The sequence below is a fragment of the Dermacentor andersoni genome, chromosome 9 (genome assembly GCF_023375885.2).
Source record: "Dermacentor andersoni chromosome 9, qqDerAnde1_hic_scaffold, whole genome shotgun sequence".
Classification (NCBI taxonomy): domain Eukaryota; kingdom Metazoa; phylum Arthropoda; class Arachnida; order Ixodida; family Ixodidae; genus Dermacentor; species Dermacentor andersoni.
In genome coordinates this window covers 94,379,157-94,395,996 of record NC_092822.1, presented here as the reverse complement: position 1 = coordinate 94,395,996, position 16,840 = coordinate 94,379,157, and the positions used below count along the sequence as shown (strand labels likewise).

At 45.8% G+C, this 16,840-nt stretch overlaps 1 protein-coding gene and 1 non-coding gene across 2 annotated transcripts in view; both read right to left on the bottom strand.

The window, feature by feature from the left end:
* Oseg1 (intraflagellar transport protein Oseg1) overlaps nt 1–16,840 on the bottom strand; it is an 86,340-nt gene that overhangs the window by 38,582 nt on the left and 30,918 nt on the right. Inside the window, exons 12-16 of the mRNA XM_050176276.3 lie at nt 15,849–15,968; nt 12,976–13,094; nt 11,149–11,302; nt 8,330–8,488; nt 3,745–3,911 (exon numbers count right to left, since the gene is read on the bottom strand). Of these exons, the coding sequence (XP_050032233.2) occupies nt 3,745–3,911; nt 8,330–8,488; nt 11,149–11,302; nt 12,976–13,094; nt 15,849–15,968 (719 nt within the window). The remainder of the gene's footprint in view (nt 1–3,744; nt 3,912–8,329; nt 8,489–11,148; nt 11,303–12,975; nt 13,095–15,848; nt 15,969–16,840) is intronic.
* Nucleotides 11,583–11,655, bottom strand: TRNAS-UGA (transfer RNA serine (anticodon UGA)). The gene has a single exon. It is a non-coding gene; the product is annotated as a tRNA-Ser (tRNA).

Here is a 16,840-nt window from a genome sequence, read left to right as displayed (position 1 = left end):
CCTTGTACTTCCCCATGCTGGATGGTGCGCATTGAAATCTCCTATGATGACCCATGGGGCGGGACAAACACTCAAGATATCCTCAAATCTTTTGGTATCGAAATTGCTGGAAGGCGATATATACACGCCTATGAGAGTAAACAAGAGTTTGTTCTTTTTAACTGTGATGCATATATATTGATTGTCGTCGTGGGGCGCAATTGGTTGCAAAACATAGGTGAGTTCACGACGAACAAAAACGATGATTTTGCTGCATGCACCGTTTGTTGATGACATGATAAACTCGTATCCTGACAGTCTTATTGGTTTCGACAAGTTGGGCTCACAAATGACGATGAGTGGAAACCCATTGGTGTAGACAAACTGACGAAAATCTGAAATTCGTGATTTTAGCCCTCTGGCGTTCCACTGGATGACGGACGCTGCTTTGACTTCTTTCCGGAAGGATGGGGTATGAGTAGCCATCTTTCTAGTTGAGGGATGCAAGCACTGGGCTTAAGGCGTCCAACACTTTAAGTGCGCTTCGAGCAGATGGTGTCCTCATGTCCACTAAAAGCGCTCGAATGGCCTCCATGAGAGAACGTAGCACCGAGATGACTTGACGGTCTGTTTTGGGTGAATCATCCATGGCCGGAGAAGGATCAGGTGGGGCCCCGACCTTCTGAGGTTCTTTCGCAAGGGAGCGGCTCGGTAGCGTAGGCCATTCCTCTAAAGATAGAGTCTTTTCTGCTTCCTTCGTGGAAGTGGTGGGCCCTTTCGCGGCGCGGCTAACTGGCACCGCAGAGGAGTGGGTACTGTCACTTCGCGCATGCGTCTTCTTCGAAGACGTACGATGGTGCCGACGTCGACGCCGACGCCGGACTACTTTGGCTGCCTCCCTGTGGGCCGAATTGTCTCTGGCCATTTGCTTGAGAACCGCGCGTTCCCTCTTGATGCGGGGACAGTCTTTCGACGAGGCCGCGTGAGGGCCGCTACAGTTGGCACACTTCAGGACCGTGGCACCGCAGGTCTGTTCTGCATGAGGTTCAGCGCAACGGGGACACAGTAGCGAGTTGGGACACACGCCCTTGACGTGTCCTAGCCTGAAACACTGATGGCATTGAAGCGGCTTCTGGATGAATGGTCGAACCGGATGTCGAAAATGTCCGACTTTAACGTGGGATGGGATACAATCCCCCTTGAATATTACTTTTACGCAGCGCGTATTCCCAAGGCGGCGCACTTGCGTAATGATCGTGCCTTCGTATGCCGGCTTGATGAGGCTAGGTAAGTCATCATTAGGAATGGCTATGTCGATGTCGTAAATCACACCGGCTATGGATGTGTCGTCGATCGGGATAAAGGGGCGCATTTTGATTCCGCCTAGCTCCGTGATCGCTTGAAGTTTTCCAAGCGCAGTCGCGTTGTACACATCTATGGCGAGTATATTCTTGCGTGGATTTATTCTTATATCTTTAATTTGATCCGGCACCGCACGTTCCAGAAAAATGGATAGGGCTTGCCTGTTCAGCAATCGTAGGTTGCTTGATGGCTCTTCCGGCATATAGATGATGACGTGTGGCCAGCGCGCAGGCCTTGACTTCATAGTCGTTGTGCTCGCAGGAGTTGACGGCGCTGTGTTGACGATTTTTCTTCTCGCCCTCTTACTCCGGACGGGTATGAAGCCGTCGTCGGATGAGTCGTCCGACATGGAGTACAGCTCGGTGTCTTCGGTGTCACTGGGGGAGCCAACTCGCTTCCTTGCGGTTGATGGCTGTGATGACGTCTGGCCAGGCGGGCCTCTAGCATGCTCCGCGTCCATGGCTGCAAGACGGGGAGGCGAGGCACCTCGAAAGCCGAAGATTTTACCAAAAATTCACAGAGCACAGAAACAAGTGTTCTGCCAAGAAGACACTTCGTCGTCTTCGTCCACCAATCTTAAAGATTCTTGTAGCAGAACACTCCCTAGAGGGCACTTACCAACTTCCAGTGTATAACCGAAATTTTCTATGGGGCCTGGTGAGGGGACTGACCCTCAAACACATTTCAAGCCTCCATCTTTCTGTTGCAGGTTTTGTAGATGGATGGTTGGAGGTGCTTTTTGTGTAGGTCAAAGAACCAACATCAAAATATTTAATATCTTAATCACATGGACTGCATCAATGTCAACGGTATCACCATCCACTGGCGCGCGCCAGAAGCATCTGTGCCGGAATTGATGCCACGTCTCGCTCATCAGTGATTGGTCCGAGAAAAGTTACAGACAACCACTGCACTGCAGCAAGAAAGTTATAAATTAAGATTTGTTTTTATTTTTGTTCGCTGTACTTTTTATATGAATACGAATAGACACAGTAATAAAAAAAAAAAGCTAGATCTACAAACATGGCAGGAACCCTGCCTGCTCTTTCTCTCTGGCTCATTGATTTCTGTTATAGAGAAATGCGCACTTGAGTAGTGCATCTATGCGAAAGCTTCTCTTATCACTTTGTATGCTCGTGAGCAGCCCTGTGCAGTACCGTTGTGAGTGTTATTCAAGGGGTGCAAGTTTTTCACCTCAGTGCATTATTGTTTCCACACTCTTTTCGTTGTTTGTGGTGCTGTGCTGAACTCCTTACTCAGGCTATGAAAGAAGAAAAGAGACATTGCAATGTCCCAGGATGCGCAACTGCGGCTCCATGTGGTTTGCTACCATGGTAACGGCGCCATCAACTATACCGGAGCTATAAATGTACCGGAGTTTGTGCACCTGGAACAGGCAACCATGGAGTGCAAAATTCCGCTATGTAGGCGCTTCAGGCTTGCACCATTCACAGTGAGGGGTTATGTCAGTGGGTGAAAGAAATAGGGACAGGAGACCAAGCACTGTTCGAGTTGAGGGCGTGTTTATTTTTCTTGTATTTTGAAATTTCTCAGCTGAATAACTCAGAACTGCATGCCCCTATCGCTACCGTTATTGATGAATTTATCTCTCTAAGCATCAATCTACACAACCTGTGACCAAAAATTGGTGTTTGAGGGACCCTTCAACTGTGCTGCTACGCGGCAAGACCTGCGAAATCACGTTTCGCATGCACACAGGAACAAGCAAAGAAAATGATGAAGGACACATGAACAATCAATAGCCGTGGCTCCTGCTCACATGCCTTTGTTTGGGATGAGTAGCCACGAGCCGAGAAGTACGCTTCTCTTGACCTTTAGTTTCATGGCACTCATCAGAAAGCTTCTATGAAATGGTGAGAGTCATGGGCAGATTCAAGCTTTCTTGACAGAGAAAGGTCAGGTTCTTCTAAGAATGATAATGATGCTTATTGGGATTATAATGATAGTCTGTCCAATTCTGCTCTCGCAATCTGAAAATGCCATTATGCATAATATGACACATTTATATGGCAAACCCTAGTCTTTTTCTTGCACAGGGGCATCATCAATTTCAAATCAGTGCCTGACCTTTCTCCCCCTTATTTCCACGCTCCAACACCTCCCATCATGGAATACCAGCAGACCCAAATGCTTGTTTTTACAAAATGCATCCCTTTCCAAACGTTGAGGAGCCGCAATGGCCTATCACCTGACCAGGAGCGTGCTCGTAGCTATTTTACTGGTTGGTCAGCTCTAGTCTGCACCAGGTTTAGAAACCAGTACCTCCTGCATACGAGGCAAAAGCTCTATCACGAGGGAGCCACTGAGGTGTGGAAACAGTAGGAAAAACATGCAGCACATCCTTTTTGTTCGCTTGTTCTTGCTATTCTTGTTTTCGCTTACATGTTAGTCCAGCCCTGTTTTCCTGCAATCTCAACTGCTTTCAGAGGTTCACCGGCCAGGAGGTAAAAGTCTGCAGCTGCCTTGGGATCGTTGATGCTCCGAGCCCACTCGGCCTTCTTGAGCATCAGCTGACGCGTGTCCAGGGTCTCATCAGAGCCGAGGTACTCCTGCAGGTCAAGGTAGAAACAACCGCGGCCAGAGGTGAAATCAGCTGGGAATGACATTACTCACGACGATGGATGTTACATTACTCTTTTCGTATTTGCTCACCTTCTGTCCAAATCAAACTGCTAATTCTTCCCGGGCTGGGAAGTAGTACAATCGATGCAACTGAGGGCAAGGCTGTGATGACATGGCAAGGGCAGAATCTGATTGCCAAAAACTATGCTTGCGCAATCTGCGTTCAAAAACTTCTTGTTCAAGAACTGATCAAGGGCACAAAATATGGTCGAAACACATCCTTTATGTCTGTCTAAGTAAGCGAATCTTTCTTAGTTTTTGCAGAATGGTGCATTGAAGCACAACACCTGGTATGCACAATGTGCAGGCATCTTCTCTTCATATACAGCATTACGGATGTCCTTGGTGTCAAATCCTAGCGTGGCTGCATGTATCATCAGTCTGTAGACTGTAAAGTAAGATGCATACTTAACGGTTCCAAAGTTGACGATTACGCAAGTGAATATGTGACAGATATGTCTACGAAATCGCAATGTAGTTATCGCAACATCTAATAGCGGTGAGCAGTTAAAAAATGTAACTGCTTTCACTACTGCTGAAAAGCTGTGCTGATTTCCAAGCATTTAATACATGCTTGCTGCTATGCGCATGCATCATACATGACATGAGTGAACTAAGAACCCGTGATGCGTGCAATTTTTAGTCAAATGCCACAGCTGACCGAGGCTGATTAGGCAGTTATGATAGATGAGGGTGCACAATGTCTAATCCAACTTAAGTGCACTCACAGCAAGTTGATAATGGTTGGAAACGGGCACCAAAGCAAGGAGAAGAAGACCCAGGAAGCTTCACTTTTAAAACATTCCAGTAGAAGCCATCTAAGGGTGATTGTCAATGTTAATGCATTTAGCATCGAAGTACTGTAATGACACACTGTATTATCACCTTGCAACGCATCATGTATAAGGCGCGTACTGCAGCCACACTCCTCCCTTGCACTTCCCTCTAGACATGCTCTGCTACCTAGCAGCGCCATTGCAAAGTCAGCATGTGGCCTGCGTCTAAATATATATATTCAGACAACATTGCCTGAATGTATATAATGTTGGTTTGATTCCAACCTACATCAAATAAATTTTGAAGATGTTTTTTTCTTGTAATTAAAGAAGGCAAATACCCAGCGGCACATATCCAGTTACCCTAGTTGGCATGAAATAAAAACAGTTAGATACCGGAAGCAACATAGATACATATAGAAAAGTGCTGTGGTTTCCTAATAATGCTAATTGTACAAAAAGAAAAGAAAAATCAGCAGAACCCATCTTACGATGACTGTCGACAGTAACCCAGCTAGCATTGAATATACATAACGACACAATGTATTGCCACCATTGAAACAAATTATGTATGAGGCGTGTACTGCAATGGGACTCCTCTCTTGCACTTCCCTAAGAACACTAGGCGCCATCTGCCACTGCCGCTGCAAGGCCTGCCGCTTCCGAAATGCACAGTGCACCGATGCATGCAAAAGTTTAGAAACACGTAATGTGGAAACCGGGCTCCTCTCTTGTGCTTCCTTCTAGACATGCTGCGTCATGGAGTGGTGCTGCTCAGAGGTTCGCACACTCAGTGGCACATACTCCATAACCCAAGTTGGCGAGAGGTTCATCGAAGAGCATCACGTGCACAATTCATGGCACAGCTCGCTAAAGCATTGGTGCGAAAGGCGTTCATTGAAAGCGGCACATACCCACCACACAACACCGGAGCCATTCTAGCACTCGATCTCAAAGGCGCTTTCGGCAATGTGGCTCACCATACCATCCTTACAAACCTAAGTCTCACGAACTGTGGTCGTAATACTTACAATTACATACGTGCCTTTCTAAGAAACCGCACAGCCACAATAGGCATTGGCTCACTCAGAACCCCGATGTTACTTACCCACAACAAAGGAACCCCACAAGGTGCTGTTCTATCACCCACCCTTTTCAACATTGCTATGATGAAATTACCTGACAAACTCAACGCAATACCAGGAATCAGGCATGCGATATACGCTGATGACATCCCTATTTGGACCAATACTGGTTCCGAAGGAGAGAAACAAGACGCCCTTCAACGAGCGACCGACGTCGTCCAGCAATATGCAAAAACAAGTGGTCTCCGGTGCACCCCCGAGAAATCAGAACTATTACTCGTTCGACAGAAATCACGAAGAAAACGCAATGAACTACCCCACATCACACTCACCCTCGACGACAAAGAAATACCCGCAGTAAACCTTGTCCGCATTCTCGGCCTCCACATATAACAGGACGGCGGAGGCACATGCACCATCCAACGTCTCAAGCAGACCACCTTCCAAATCATGCAAATGGTCAACCGCATCACCACCAAACAATACGAACTGAAAGAAGATGAGATAATACAGCTCGTCCAGGCACTCATAATCAGCTGCATTGCCTACGCTGCCCCGTACTTACCCCTCACTCCCAAGGAGATAGATCAATTAGATGTACTTCTTCGGAAAGCCTACAAGTAGGCGCTTGGGCCTACCACCGGGAACAGCAACACTCAAGCTTGAAGCCCTAGGAGTCCATAATACTATAACAGAAATTATAGACGCCCACCTCACAAGCCAACGAGAACGCCTAGCCCTCACACCAACAGGAAGAACCGTCCTAGCACACCTAGGCTACCCCACACACGGCAAAGGCCACAAACAAGCAATCCATCTGGCCCCCAACTTCCGGGAGCACATCAAGGTAGCCCCTATCCCCAGAAGCATGCACCTGGAACATCATGCCGATCGTCGCCAAGCTCGCGCAATGACTCTACAGACAAAATATGGCAGTCTCCCCACCACACTACGCACAGATGCCACGCAGTACCCCCTAAAAGCAGCCATGACGGCCAGCGTTGTCGACTATAACTTACAAGAGGTGGTCTCAATGACAGTCCACACTGCCAGCACCCTCGTAACGGAGGAGACAGCCATCGCCTTGGCCATCACCTCTGGTCTGACCAACGAGTACGTCACAATTATTACTGACTCCCAGGCAGCTTGCCGTAGCTACGCGAGAGGCAGAATATCTTCAATCGCCCACCGACTCCTCAAACAAGCCTCCCAATTCCCAGACATTGAAATAGTATGGACTCCAGGGCACAAGTCCCTCCGTGGAAATCAGTGTGCGCACGCTGTAGCCCGAGCTCATGCCTCCCGGGTGCCACAAGAGAGGGATATGGCCGCATCTATGGAGCCCGTACCTTTACAATACAATGCCATACTGCAACACCACAGATTGACCAGACGACAATACCCACCTCCACTCAAGACCCTCTCACGTGAAAACGCCGTAACATGGCGACAACTACAAACCAATACATACCCCCATTTATGCAGACTACACGCAATACACACTACACTATATTCATAAAATGTCCCCTTTGTAACGATTACGCCTCCCTATATCACACCAAATGGGCGTGCCCCAACGTGAAGGCAGCCCTGCAAATACCCAACCCCACACCCAAGCAGTGGGAGGCCATGCTGACTAGTTCGGACCCTCGTAACCAGCAGCAACTGGTGCGGCGGGCCCGGGAGACAGCAAGAGCCGCAGGAGCCCTGGACTAAGGGCGTCTCCCGCACAAGCAGAAAGACACCTGCTTGTCCTTTATTTTTTTAATAACTGTTTCTTCTCCTCCTCCTCCTTCTCCTCCAGTGCATTTGTGCTGCAACCTGCTAAGGCGTGGAGTTGCTGTCCTTGAGGAAGTGTTGTGATGCGGGTTCGATTCAGCTCAGCAGCAAACAGATATAAGGGACCTTTCTTTTGTCATTGTAGAGTGGCACATTCCCGATGGCACATACCTAGGTATCCAAGCTGGCATCAAAGATGTTCATTGAAGAGTGGCACACACCTACTGGCATGTACCCAGATACCTGAGTTGACATCAATGAGGTTCATTGTACGATGGTACCTACCCAGCCCTACATCTACAGTGACCTATGTTGTTGGGAAATATGTTCATTGTAAAGTGGCACATGCCGTATGTACACATTGCCATATACTCAGTGACCTCGGTCTGACAGCTGGTTCGAACACCTGTTCCCTCAGCCCGGCAGCCTGATGCACCACTCATTCGACCATGGACTACTCAGGTAGACTGGAAAACGGTCACTCACTCAGTCTCTCACACATACCTGAGCATGAGCTCACACACATGCACAGCTAGCCCATGGAAATTGTGTGAAGTATGAAACACATTAAAAAAACTGAACAATGAAATGGGAAGAGGGAAGCAGTCACTTTGAACCATTGACGCTTTTCATTCCATGAAGAATTACTCACACCGGCATTGTTTTGTGGCAACAGTGGTGTTATGAAAGAGAAAGGTGCGCCACCTGAGCAAGATCAAACATGCGCAGGTCCGTGTACATGTCCACAGCCTTGGAGTTGCGGCCAGCTTTCTTGTATAGCCTGGCGGCCTCTGCGAACCGGCCTTGCTGGGCGATCACGTCTCCGAGCAGGGATTCTCGTTTCTCGCCACGGGCCTCTTGATCCTGTTGAAGATGGAGAACACGAGACGTCGGTGATAGAGCGTGCAGAAAACAAAGATAATGTTGTGAATGTTAAGTTCTCTCCATTTGGTTGACTATTTGCCCCCCAAGACTTGCAGAAGATAGCAAAGCCTACTGTCCCTTAACTACACGTAAGAAAAACTGCTCAAACTTTTAAATCATCATCGTTACCGTGTTCAATGCAGGATGAATGGCTCTCCAAGCAATATTTGTTGTCCCTGTCTTGTGTTAGCTGACTTCGCGTTGTGTCTGCAAGGAAATCCTAATCTCATGACTGCAACTAACCTTCTGCTGTTTGTGGCATCCCTCTCTCTTCTTTCCCATGTCATACACAGTGCAAAACGACTACGAATAGCGGGCAAATGTACAACCACGTCAGAATGAAAAACAAACAGGACGATACAAAGCAGCATGTTTCTTAAGCTCAATTGCTTGTAAATGTAAGTGTGATTGTGGCATATCTGACTGCTGAATGCACTTTATTCCCAAACCTATGCAATCTTGAATGAAACAAACCAGTGGCATACATGCCAACAGATGTGGAAAGCAAAATATGACTTCAAGTTTATTTTCTCGCACTCAAATTTCATTCCGGCATGATACTGCAGAGCAGTATTCCCACTGGGAAACCAGACTTCTGCGCCATCTAAGGAAACCGGTGCAAGACACACCTTCATATTCAAGGGAGCGCACACTGAAACTGATTTTACTTGAACTACTCGGAGGGTCTCTGCTCCTAGATAAAGCTCTTGACTCTCACAGAGGCCCCAGGCTCGAATCTTGAGGGAATCTTAATTAGCATTCTGCTAATTAAGCAGCTTTGGAACTCTGTGACCTGCAGCGCTGCTTGAACAGCCCAATCAAATGCTCTCCTCATTTATAGGAGGTCACTTTAGTTTGCTTTCAAAACGAATAAAATTGCCTACATAAAGCGTTTTTTTCTTATCTAGTTGGCTGACGAGAGGCAAGGAGCAAGATCAAGTGGGGAGGGTTTCAATGGGGCCGAGCCAGCGCAATGAAAATAGATAACCAGATGATGAGGGAAGTACCTGCGTCTGCGATTGGTCCGCTTTCCTTTACTTAGCTTGCGGTGGCGTGTTTAAAGTCGCAGCAGCGTGCAACGGAAGGTTAAGAATGCAACTAAAATGGATCCTCAGAAAAGAAGAGTTGGCAGAGCGATGTCGCATACGTGCCAAAAGGGCTCGATAGTGTTATATGACCATGCAAAAAGTTTTGTTACACGCAAATAAACCCATGCTCTCCGCCAGGTGTGAGTAACCAGTGCCTGAGTAATTGGCAGCAGCCATCTCCTATTCCTTTCGGAACGGGGCAGTCTCTAACTATTCAGAAAAAAATCCAGCTTTGTTCGGCATATTAATCCACCTTTAATGCATACACGTCACTTTGACGCAATGGTTTTATGATGTCGGGTGACAGACAGGTAAAGTAGCTGCAGCCTGAAACCTTTTGACCAATAGCAGAAGGTTAATGGTGAAAAGGTGTCGAATTATAAATAATGATTTTTCTTTTGTTGGGTTGAATCATGCATAATCAGTGTGTACACATCATGTCAGATTAGGGACTATCCCAGTTTTCATGATGTTGCATGACAGATGGGCGAAGTAGGGGTGGTCCAAAAGAGTTTTTGACCAATCACGAAGGACCGATTGCACAAGTGGAATAGAAAAGTTTGGAATAGCTTTACATTATAGCGCCTCATGAATAGACATTCCGACCGGTAAGCTTTCTATTGTGTTAAAAAAAATAGGTACCATGAAAATTGGTTTTGTCCCTTTAAGAAGTAGAATTGTACTATACATGCCAAGGGTGATTTTTTTAAAATACTGTTAACAATAAATAAATTTAAAAAAATCGTGTAGCTGTGTTCACTAAATCAAGGTTTGATTGCAATGAGAGCTTTCAGCACCATGCACCTAACAGATTTCCATCAAAATAATTTGAACATCATAGTGGTAGAACGACAGCCATCTGCGATGCCAGTGACAGAGGCGACAGCTGACCAGCATGTAGTGCGAGAAATAGAACACACTAACACATCCGGTTTGAGCGGCCGCATCCAGCTACTGCTCCCGGAACCATTGCGATCCCAGCTGGCCACTTCCAATGAATTGTGGCCAGAATGGCTCCCTCTTCAGCCAAGGATGTCTCCACTAATTGGTGACACCAGATGACTGAGCCCAGCTGCACCAGCATCATAGCCATAACTATGCCAAGGCATGCGTGACGGGGCCTTATACATTTAGGAGTACTGCTATGAAGACCTTAGTTCTTTCCATTACGGCGCTGCTCTCACACTGTACTCATGTTGTGTTTATTTACGCAAAAGATGCTGGACATGTAAATTTTGTTTGCTTTTCTCTGCCTGTTGGTTGATAACAGTGTGTGCACTTTGTGTGCATTCTGTGAGTACCTCCGAATGAGTGCACTCTAAATGGCTATGTGTGTAAACAAACCCCATGCCATGTCACTTTACTTGGGCTGAGCAAGATTTCCTTTGTCTGCAAACCCCCCCAGCTGTAATGCCAAAAGGTGCTGTGGGTATGTGATAAAGAAATAAAGTGAACAGCTACTGTACTATATCGTCCTACTGTACTACTGCACTAAGATGGAAACCACCGAACCTGGAGTGAGCGCACCAATCGGAGCAAGGTGGGGTCCCCGAGACGCACGGCTGCCCGCTTGGCCACAGCCAGGTCGAGGGCTTCCAGTGCCTCCTTGGCCAGGTATCGCCAGTCCTCCTCGGGCACCCCCAAGCAGGCAATGGTGAGGGCCTCCCTAAACACGGCACGCATGCATTAAAACGTGGAAGTGACGTCACAACCATCCCATTGAATGGGACAGAAAAATGTTGCCTTAGGCTGATGATCATATTTCTAGAACTGCATTAAACGAGAAGAAAAGGGGGTTAACCGAGGGGCCCGATTTTTATTAGTCATATCATAAGAAGCCAACAAACACTGACGCCAAAGACAACATAGGGGAAATTACTTGTGCTTAATATGTGAAATAAAGAAACGATAAATCAATGGAAATGAAAGTGGATGAACAAACAACTTGCCGCAGGTGAGGAACGATCCCACAACCTTCACATTTCACATGTGATGCTCTACCAATTGAGCTACTGCGGCGCCGTTTCCTCGTCCACTTTCTTGGGTATTTATGTTTCCTTGTAGAAACCTGGGAGTGTTAGCCAATGCCACCACTCACAAACCTTGGCGGCGAATGTGGAACATCCTTTCTGCCACAGGCGTCACGAGAATGTGATCTTTTTGGGTGAAGGCAACCGGTCAATAAACCCACACATGCTACCTGAAGGCATCAATGTTGCAGGATTTGAGACCCTCGTTATGTAATAAACGAGAAGAAAGCGGGTTAACCAAGGGGCCCGATTTTTATTAGTCATATCATAAGAAGCCAAAAAAAGGATGTTCCACGTACGCCGCCAAGGTCTGTGAGTGGTGGCGCTGGCTAACACTCCCAGGGTTCTACAAGGAAACATAAATACACAAGAAAGTGGATGGGGAAACAGGAGAGTGAGCTCACAGTAATGCGATCAAGCATGCAAGAAAGGAGGGTAGGGTGAGGAAGTGGGGCGTAGGGGCAGGTTGGTGCACGTATCCTTTTCTAGCGTCTGTGGCAGCACATGGCTGTCAGAACGACTGAGCGCACACAAAGCTCGTGAGACTCGTTATAGAGGTAATCTGCCATGTCTGTGCAAAGAGCGGGTGTGCTGAGATGGCGTGGCATAATGCGCACTGTGTTCCCACATGTCTAGTACTGTAGGCTGCATAATCTTGAGTTTTGGAGATGCATTGAAGTGAGAGGCAGGTGAAGTAAGGAGTAGACGGTAAACCATGGGTTGCTTTGTACAGCCAATGTGAAAATATCATCGACACGGCACAAAGCTGTATCTCTCGTGGTCGACTCTCAAATTCAACCAAATAAACTTTTTTCCTCATTCAAATTTGCTGTTTCGAATTGCTCGATAATTCAGGAAACTTAACAGTCCCTTAAACTTTGCAGTCTTTACTTATCTTGCATAAAAGATTGAATTTCAATATAACCCCATTTCGATATAATGAAGCAAATTGCTGATTTTACCTACTTTGCTATATCGAGGTTTAACTGTACAGTTGAATCTCGGTAATGCGATCACAGGTCATCTGAATTTCAGGGTCATACAAAATTTGGAAAGCTCTCAGCCAAGAAGCATTAACAAAAATGTGTTCTGTTTCAGGATGACTCAAGTGCTCTACAGGCTGTAATACATGATATGAATTTTTTAGCCCCAAGTAACACGAGTACAGCTGTGGCATACAATTATGAAATCAGTGTATGGAACACTGACTTTCCATGATCCTCAAGCCCCTGCCATTCCAAATGTCAAAAACAGGTCTTTTATTTTTGTTAGCGTTAATGTTTTCACATCGAAGTGGTACATCACTCACCTGAAGCGGTTTTTCTCAATGTACTGGTAAAGGCATGGTGACAGGGGAACTTCGACAGTGGTGACGCTGTTGTGCTGGAGGCAGAAGAGCTTGCAGCCCCCAAAGCCAACCACAAAGCCCTGTTTGAGAGCAGAATGGAACGAAAAAGTTTAGCATTGGCCCTACTACTAACAGCGGCAGCAATTCACAGACATGCAAAACACAGTGAAGCTGAAGAATGGCCTAACTTGCTCATCCCTATGATACTCTAATCACCCCAAGATATGTGGCGGGAGAGCTTAACTGTTATAAAATGTATTCGCAGACCAAATGGACCCCTTTCTGCAGAAAATGAGTGGATTCTGTGGTGTCTCACACCTAACACTGAGAAAAGAAAGTATCAACAACCTCCTCGAGCCATAGAGAAACGAGCACAGAGGTTTGTCCATCTTGTCTGCCAAAGCACGAATAAACACCTACTCTGGAAATCACCTAGGACAGAAGATGGACAAACCAAATGCCTTCCTCAACTAGCCATCTTGTCCATTGACCCCGATGTCCTCTGAGCCTGGCTCCATGATCCTCACCATAACTCGCACCTCTCTTAAATCATAGAGGAGGTTCACTAGAAATGACATCACAGATGATTTCTTTCTTATCTACTGGATAGGTCTCCTTTGTGAACACCCCGTGGGTACGCTTGAACGGGTTCAGTATCACTATTTAACATCAACAATATTGTTCTCTTCAGCGCAGTGGCACAGTGCGCAGATGGAATAAGGTCTGAACTTGAGCTTGTTGGCACAGCCTCATAATCATGAGATCATGACAGAGGAATAGCTCAAAGCACAATATACACTCAGCGCTGCTGTTTTAGCCTTTACTGTCCTTTCCTATCTTGCTTGTACAGTATTGTACTGTTCTCCTCTATCACCTTTTTATCAACAGCAGACTTCTATGCTTCCAAATTTCATGCAAAAAAAAAAATGTGCTGCACACTCAGGAGGATAATCACATTACTTAACAAGAATCTTGCTTGCTATCAGTAACTTGGGCAAATATGAATTGAGATGTACAGTATGCTCAACTCTTACTAAAAGGAACACCAAATTAGCATGCAATCACTGATAACAACTCAGTTATTATATGAAGGTCTAGTAAATATTTTTTATCGTCAGAATGTCTGTCAAATAGAATCTAGTGCTTTTCTCCCTCTGAAGCTGAAGAAATAGCAATGTTGTCCTAAGTACCAATGCAGTTTTCAGTTTAACAGCGTACCATACTGTGCTTAATGGCAATCTTTTATTACTTAGAAAGTTTTGCTTTCCAGTTTGCTTCGAGGCAATAGGAGGGTTTTTACAACTTTATTGCGGGTTGTTTCTGTGGGTTATCGGCACCAACGGTAAACAGTTCTAAAATTGGGAGGCCCACAGCAAGCTCACCCGATGCCTCCACCCCTCTCTTTTTTTTCTATGCCCGTGCCCATCTGCCACCCGCGTAAATGCACCAGCAGCCAAGGGGTCAGTGTGCTATGACATGATATTTTCATGCCCTCCACGTAAATCCAAAGCTAGTCTTGTGACGGGTTGCTCGAAGTTATAAAAAGAGACTGCTGTGCGCCTACAGACGACATTCGGAACGAAGGGCCACCGTACAATATTTCGCAAAGATGCCGGCCACGAACAGCGGTCCTCCTGTTCACTCGCTTTCATTGGCGAGGCGGTTTGCTGGCCTTCTGATAGTGGTGCGACTGCTGTAAATAGATCTGCATACATAGATCTGCTTTACATAGTCGCTGACACCCGACAACGGTGTGGCCAATGGTCCGGCCGTGATGAAAATTCACCGCTGGCCAATGTGATAACTAGCAGCAAAACGTCGTAGAAAGCTTGTCGCTAATGTTCTTACAGGTCACTCATTAGTGATTGGTCGCAAGATCACGCATACGGGTTAGATTGACGGCCACTGAAGCGACGTTCGGGTGCGCGGTCGACCAGCCTGCAACTGCCGCAAGCATGCGTGCCAAGTTTGTACGTGTGCTCGCATGTGGGTATAAAGCTGCAAAATGCACAAATCTATGTACGTGAACACTTAACTCTCATATCCGATGCAAACAGCGTGCCCTCTGATGGCTAACCGGCCCGATCTTCACACATGCTTCCACGCTTTCCACACATGCTGCTTTTGTTGTTCCCTCCATTCACGTACCATTAATTGTTTCGATTGGTCTGGTTAACCTGGTCGAACCTAGTAGAAACAGATATCGCTCGCCATGGGAACAGCTGGGTCATTCACTGTGGGCATCGATTATTTGAAAAATCAGATATTCAGGAAATCGTACACTAGATATTCGATTTCCGAATTTAATTATTCAAACATTTGCTATTTGATTCGAAATAGAATATTCCAGTATTTGCATACCCCAACAAAGGACAACACGGTGAAGTGCAGATCTCCTGCAAATGGCTATCTTTTGCAATAAACTTGAAATAAGACAACAATGATGATGATTAAAATGTTTCAGTGCTATGATTTTGAAACTTGATATCAGATGCTTGATAGCAGCTTGAAGCAGCTGAATTGACACTTGGAAGACCAGGGGCCACATTTTGTAAGAGTTCTTTTCATCGTATACTCTTCATTACTTCTCATAATAATGTAGAGTGGCCAATCACAACAATAGCAAGAATGCAGATCTGTGTGGGCCAATAAAGAAGGTAAAAAAAGAAGGAAAATGTGATAAGTGTCACACAATGCGGTCCAACAGCACTGTGACAGGCAAGGATTGCAAAAAACCTATGGAACTTTTGTCTGCTTTTGATCTCACTCATCATTTGACCAGTCTTGGTTAAAGCTTGAAGAGTGCCGAGATATTGAGAAGCGACAACACCAACCTCCAGTTTCTGTCTCAGCACGGGGAACTCTCCAGCCTTGACGGCGAGCGTGCCACTGCCAGTGAAGCAGAGAAGCTCAGCGTTCTCGGTGTTCCATGCCACGCTGTTGGCGTTGGGTTCCTAGAAGAGAGTGGCACAACTACGCTTTCCAAGACTGCATTTGGGACACTTTAAAGGAACTCAAGGCACTACGCAGTGAATTGTGCATCTGAACGATGACTGCTAGTGTCTTTCTTTTCAATACAAAGGAAAGTGGAGCAAGAGCTAAAAGAACAAAGCCTGACAAGGGCTTTTACTCTAGTGAACACTTCAAGTGGAGAAAATTCAACGTATGTGCAATGGAATTTCATAAAACTGAAATTGTAAATATGATCATCAATTATAAAATAATATATAGAGGAGCAATGTAAATCAAACAGTAATTTGATACAGAGATTCTATGAAAACAGATCAACAGTACATTCATACACACGAAATGTAAATGCAATCCCACACATAACATATTCAGAACAAAGACAGAGAAAAAAATAAAAGCAATATTCCCCAAAGCATAAAAGAAATGCTGCACCATAATTACAAGGCAAAGAAATGACTGCCTTAGCATGTCTTTACGTGCCAACGAACAAACTGGATGCTCGAGATTGCAAAATGTCACTGCATATCAAAACATCACTCAAGACATGAAAACCTCACATATGCTATTTGAATGTCCGTACGCCGAGGAGCAACGAAAAAGGAAAATTTCCCTCTTTTCTTTTTTTTTTTTACCTCTTGCCTCTACAAAGACCCTTCATGTTTTTACAATAAGCAAAAACGGTTTTACTTTGCAGGTGCTAGAATCTTCCCAAATTCATTTTTTGCAATAATGAAAACTTTGCTGTATCAAAACTGCAGAACAAAACTACTATGTTACATAGAGGTTAAACTGTAATCGCACACCCCTTGTTATGCAGAATTCGATAGTGGAGTGCTCTTGATTAATATTAACTGCT